Raw genomic sequence first — 6,501 nt, 5'->3', positions numbered from 1 at the left:
CCAAGTGGGCAACAAGGTGTGGTTGGACTCCACCCACCTAAACCTTCCGCGCCCGACGAAAAAGTTAGGAGATAGACGGGTAGGGCCGTTCAGCATTACCGCAAAGAAGGGGGCATCGGCTTATGAGCTGAAACTTCCAGAGAAGTGGAAGATCCATAATCGATTCAACGAATCTCTACTTACGCCTTACCACGCTCCCGAGTTCCCGAACCAACCGCGTCCTGAACGACCGCCCCCTGAGCTAATCGAGGATGAAGAAGAATACGAGATTGAGGAGATTGTGGGAGAACGAGACCGTATTGTGGGCTGGGGATGAACCCGCCGCACCATTACCGAGTACTTGGTGAAGTGGAAAGGATACCCAATAGAGGAGAACTCATGGGTTAAGCGCTCTGACATGGCCAACGCGGAGGAACTTGTAAACGACTACGAGGCCCACATACAGAAGGTATACTGGACGGTAAACGAGAAGGGGAAGACAGTCGGGAGGGACGACAAAATACCACTAGGACTCCCGATTCAGTACCACGAACCGGACACCCCGTGTGTCTCAGATATCGTCACCGTCCCATCTTCCCAATGTACCATGTCAAGGCACTCTGAGGAGCTTAATGCAGTAGGAGAGGTCGCAGCCTCAGACACAGGATGAGGACATGGCCCAGTATCAACAACGTTGTCGTTTCAACAATTGGTAACAGATATCTCGGAAGCCATGGACAGAGCCCTTCAGGAGAACAACGCCCAATACGTTAAAGACCACCCGGAGGAGGTCCACGAAGCTCCCCGACTACCTCATCCTGAACGACATGAAGGGCCCAAGTTCGACAACCCACGGGTACGCAACTCGTACTTAAAACACCGCAAAATAGAGATTGAGGCGTCAAGACGAGAACAGCGTCCCTACGTTAATCCTCCCATCCTTTTCAATCCACCCACAGACGACGAATCGGACCTTGGGCTACTTCAAAGAGTAACTGAGAACTGGGACGAAGGCCGCATTTCTGACGTCGAGTCGTTCGACTCCTGCTCCGCTACGTCCGACTCAGACGATTACGAAGAGGAAGGAGAATCTTGTTAGCCACTAACTCTTATCGACTTAGATCGTACTAAGGTCGCTACTCGCACTTCGGTAGACGACGCTTTAGCAAGTCAAAGGCGATGCAAGTCGATGGGACAGATAGTCACGAAGGACGGAGTTCGATGTTAGGTAGAATTAACCTTAGCCGAAGCTGGGGTTTAGGCCAGCTGAGGCTCTACTTAAATACACGTGAGTATTCTAAAAATACTACTGTGCAGTCAGTCCGTGATGATCGCGCACCGCGTAATCCGGCTGACTAAGAAAAGAAAAGAAAAGAAAAGAAAAAGGAAAAAGGAAAAGAATAATCGTAACATTACCCCCTCCTTAAGACTCATTCGTCCCGAATGAGAATATCTCCTTCCTTCCACATTAGCGGGTTGAGGGGCTCCCTTCTGCTTTAAAACAGGATCGATTGGACCTCCGCTACGCCATGAAAAGCCACTCGTTGCGTTCGGCCTCTGACCCTCTCTCCCCCTGGACTCAGGTTCCTATAAGTCCTGAGCCACCTTGCGCCGGTTAGGCCTCAACCGTCTGTCGGGATCCGCGATCCCTAAGGGTTCAATGCTCGTAATTGAGCGGTGGAAATCCCCTTCTACACCGTAAAAGTGGCCTGATTAGGCCGCGCTCATCTGGGATGAGTGTGTTGAGCTTGTCTCGCTCGAGTGGTATGATTCGGAATAGAAAGACCAGGTATCATCGTCTGAGTCTTCCTCGTTATCGGTAACCGCGTCCCAGTTTTCCTGTATGCGTTCGAGGTTTTGGAGGTTTACCTCTCCTTCTTCTTCCGAACAATCGTTGGGAAGGTCGATATGGTCAATGACTTCGGAAGGGGGGTAAGATGTTTGTTGCGTGTCCGAGTGTTTAGGATTGGTGCACTCGGATGAATACACGGTTTCGATGTCGGTGACGCAGGGGGTGTTGGGACCATGGTATTCGACAGGCAGGTTGCGTGGTATTTTGTCGTCGAACCCAATCGTTTTTCCCTCCTGGTTTACCGTCCAAATTATTTTTTGAATCCGGGACTCGTAGTCATTAACGAGTTCTTCGGCGTTGGCCATGTCAGAACGTTTTACCCAAGAGTTCTCCTCTATTGGGTATCCTTTCCATTTGACAAGGTATTCCGTGATGGTGCGACGAGTGCGTCCGCGACCCACGATTCGATCTTTCTCTCCTACAATCTCTTCAATCTCATATTCCTCTTCGTCGTCAATCAGCTCCGGCGGTGGTCGCTCAGGTCGTGGCTGATTGGGGAATTCTGGAGCCTGGTACGGGGTGAGTAGGGACTCGTTAAATCGGTTATGGATGCGCCACTTCGTGGGGAGTTTTAGTTCGTATGCTGAGGCTCCTTTCTTGGCAACAATTGTGAAAGGTCCTACTTGCCTATCTCCGAGTTTCTTTGTTGGGCGCAGGAGGTTTAGATTTGTAGAATCCAACCATACCTTGTCGCCGACTTCATAGTTCCGCGCCTTGCCCCTATGCTTGTCATAGGCCTTCTTCATCGACTCGGCCGCCCGCTCTAGCGATTCCTTTGCTTTCTCCTGCACCTCCTGAATTCCTTGGACGAGCTTGGAAGCCGCCGGTACTGCGTCCGGACGTTGGGCCGTCTGAATAACTTGCCCATCTCGTCCAAAGACTACCTTATACGGGGAGAAGCCCGTAGCGGAGTGCTTTCGGTTGTTGTGCGTGAACACCGCTAGGGGTAGCCAGTCGCTCCAATCATCTTGACGATAGCTAACGAACATCTTGAGATACTTCTCAATCTCCTGATTGACTCTTTCCGTTTGCCCGTCCGTCTGAGGGTGATAAGCTGTTGAGGGGTTACCCGTTACGTGAAGAAGGGCGTAGAACTCCTTCATGAATTTGGACACGAACAGGGCCCCCCTGTCGGAGATGACTTTTTCGGGCATCACCCCATACGGTACGTAGATGTGGTCTCGTAGAATCTTGGCAAATCCAAGAGACGACAATTCTTCAGTACAGGCTATGGGGATGATGGTCTTAGAAAACCTGTCAACTAGGACAAGAATGGAATCGTTCTCTCTGGAATCGGGCAGTTTAGTGATCATGTCGACTGAGATATGCGTCCATGGTCGATCCGGGACCTCGTTAGGGTGAAGGGGCGCCTTCTTGGGACGATGATCTGCCTTGGTGCGTTGGCAGACTTCACATCCTTTCACGTATGCTTCCACTTCGGAGCGCATCCTGAGCCACCAGTAATCCCGTAGGATAAGTTCCTTGGTCTTTTCGATCCCTGGGTGTCCAGCGGTGGCATGATCATGCCGTAGGGCAATGATCTCCCCCCGTAGTTGTTTGTCTCGGGGTACATAGATTCGTCCATCGTACCATAGCATCTCCTGTTCCCGGGAAATTCCTTTTTCGTGATTGAGAGAGTCGGAGACCCCTCGATCCCATTTATGCGGGTCATGGGTCGCGAGTTTGATTCTCTCTTGCAGCTGCTCCGCTGTAGGCATAACGAGGGCTCGGAAATGAGCAGGTTTGAGGACTGTAACGTCCTGGTTGTCCTGCTTTCCCTGATCATGATCCGCCCACCGAGACAGTAAGTCGGCTTTGCGATTTTGCGCCCCCGGCTTGTGGTGCAAAGTGAACTGGTATTCTGCTAGCTCAGTCACCCATCGAGCTTGTCGTCGGTTGAGTTTTTGGGGCTTGCGGAAGTACTGGAGATTGGAATGGTCCGTCCAAATCTCGAAGTCCTCCCGAGCGCCCAGGAGGTATTGCCGCCACTCTTCCAGCGCGAGCATAATTGCGAGAAGTTCTTTGTCGTAAATCTCGTAATTACGTTCCGTTACGGATAGCGCCTTGGATAGGAACGCGACTGGTCACCACTTCTCTTCTTGCCATTGGGACAGTACGGCCCCTATGGCCCCTTCGCTGGAGTCCGCTTCTACCCTGAACTTTCCTTTGTCCAGGGGGATGGCCAAGACCACGTCTTCACGAAAGAGTTCCTTGAGTCTTTCGAAGGCCTCTTGTTGGGCTTTCCCCCACCTCCATTCGACCTTCCCCATGAGCATGGTGAGGGGCTTTACGTGTTTACTGTAGTCCCGAATGAATCGGCGATAGAAGTTGCAAAAGCCCAGGAACGACTGGAGCTCTTGTTTCTTGACGGGGATGGGCCAGTCCAAAAGTCCAGAAATCTTGATTGGGTCCATACAAATCTTGCCTTCGCTGATGAGTATGCCCAAGTACTCCGTCTCTTCCACCTCGAACTCGCATTTCTCTGCTTTGAGAAACAGGTTGTTCTCGCGAAGAATGCGTAGTACCTCTCGTACGATACGTCGATGCTCTTTCTTGGTTTTTGATGTGATTAGTATATCGTCGAGGTAGACTGATACTTCTCCCACGGTGATGAGGTCCTTAAAGATGTCGTTCATCATCCACTGGAAGGTAGCGGGCGAATTGGTGAGTCCAAAGAACATCACGAGGGGTTCGTAGAGGCCCCGATTGGTTCGAAATGCAGCTTTCCACTCGTCTCCCTGCTTCATCCTGACGTTATTGTACCCCCACCGCACGTCCAGTTTGGTGAAGTACTTTGCCTGCTTCAGCCGATCCATCAGCTCCCCAATAAGGGGTAGCGGATACCTGTTCTTGATCGTCATCTCGTTGAGTTTGCGGTAATCCTGGACCGGACGTAGTTTACCGTCCTTCTTCTTAACGAAGAAGAATGGTGATGCCATGGGGGACTTGGAGGCTCGAATACGTCCCGTGGCCAGGTTCTCGTCGAGAAATTTGTCCAACTCCTCTTGTTCCACAGGGTTGAGAGGGTAGACTTTGCAGTCTAGGTTGGCGTTAGCATTGGGTACGAGCTCAATCGCGTGATCCCACGGTTTTCGTGGCGGTAGCTCGTCGAAGTTTTCCTTGGCGAATACATCCTCAAACTCTCGATATTCCTCAGGTACTATGTCCTCGAAGGACTTGGCGGTTTTCCGAGCATTAGCCTGGGCGGCGAGTTCGTTGGACTTCGTCCCCATGGCTCGTACATGGAACGCTTCTTCGAAGTCGATAACTAAGATGGTATCCCCTTCTTCATATTCTTCCCATCGGGAGGTAGGATCTGTGTCAGGAAGCGTGAAGGGTATCTTCCGACACGTACAGCGAGCTAGGGTAACGGCCCTGGTGTCCCAGTCTATTAGCGGGTTGTGTCTTTGCAACCAATCGTGCCCAAGAAAAAGTGGGGTGGATCCTAAGTCCACTACGGCTAATTCGATCCGTTCCACGTGATCTCCTATACGAAGCCGTACCTCGGCATACTCGGTGATGTCCCTGCCTTTGTTTCGGGTGCCATTGGCGTTATAGACCGGAACAGGTCGGGCTGCCTTTTTGAGATTGAGGGCGTGACTTTGGGCCCAGGCGCGGTCTATCGAGCTACCGGTAGCGCCGCTGTCCACTAGCGCCTTTATGGAGTGTGTTTCTCGGGTGTCTAACGTCTCCAATTGCACGGTAATCGATACATTGCGCCCCTTCCTCCCTCGTATATACATAGGGGGCTTGGCGAGATCCTCCATCCATTCCCATCTGTCCCTTGCCTCAACGGCCGTCTCGGGTTGCTCCTTGAGCGCTTCCCATAGCTCCACCGTCACCTCTTCTGTGCGTCGGGGGTGCACCCACCGATTAAGGGTGGCAAAGGCGGCGGATTCGTCATTGGCTAGTCGCAGCGCCCGTCGGGTCCAGTGTAGACCGAAGGGTTCGTAATAGGTGTTCGGAACGGGTACCCGCTTGACGGGTACTTGTTTTGGAGCGGGGGCCGCGGTCGATTCTCTAGGCGGCGTCCGAACCGGGATGTCGGACCGTAGGTACGCTTCTTCATCTTCTACTTCCTCCACGGAAACCGAGGGGGTCTTGCCTCGAAGTGGCATTTGGTCACCTGGACGAGAAAGGTCCAGAGGCGGCACTTGGGCGCCTTTGGAAGTCGAGGTGGTGGAGGAGGGCTCGCTGCCCTGTGTTCGGCCCTGGCCACGGGCGCTTGTGTGCGGCGTTGTAACCTCCACGTTCGTCCTGTTCTTACGGCTCTTCCTGGACCCGGCGGTACTTCGGGAGCGCACACATGTCGGCTCGGGCGGGGGGTCTGCACCGTTTGCCGCAGCATTGTCCTTGGCTACTAAGGGCAGGTGGTCCCTCGCCTTCACAGCCTCAGCTGCTTTCTCCACGCCTCCCACTGGAACAGACGGCCCCACAGACGAGGACGCAGGCCCAGCGGGCTGGGTTGTCGGCCTTTCTCCCACTCCGGGGTGACCTCCCTTCGTCAAGGGTGCAGTCGAGACTTGACCTAGGGGGCTCTGCTCTCGAGGGGCTTTCCCTGTGCGGTAAGCCGGGGGTTCCTGAGCTGGGACGGCCCCTAGGGGTTCATTTCCTGATGCAGGCTGCGCTAGGAGGCGGAAATCCCCTCCTACGCCGTTGGATGGTTGCGA

General features: G+C 53.2%; 1 protein-coding gene across 1 annotated transcript; it reads left to right on the top strand.

Moving 5' to 3' along the window:
• Positions 1 to 712: 712 nt before the first annotated feature.
• On the top strand, positions 713 to 1,078 carry EV420DRAFT_1654389 (uncharacterized protein; the record flags this gene model as incomplete). Its single annotated transcript, XM_060478813.1, has 1 exon — positions 713 to 1,078. One exon carries the CDS (start codon positions 713 to 715, stop codon positions 1,076 to 1,078), a length of 366 nt encoding a protein of 121 aa, XP_060321559.1.
• Positions 1,079 to 6,501: the final 5,423 nt, after the last annotated feature.

The sequence above is a fragment of the Desarmillaria tabescens genome, assembly GCF_030435595.1.
Source record: "Desarmillaria tabescens strain CCBAS 213 chromosome Unknown EV420scaffold_209, whole genome shotgun sequence".
Lineage (NCBI taxonomy): Eukaryota > Fungi > Basidiomycota > Agaricomycetes > Agaricales > Physalacriaceae > Desarmillaria > Desarmillaria tabescens.
Note: the sequence above shows the minus strand (reverse complement) of the source record. Positions and strands in the feature narration are given on the sequence as shown.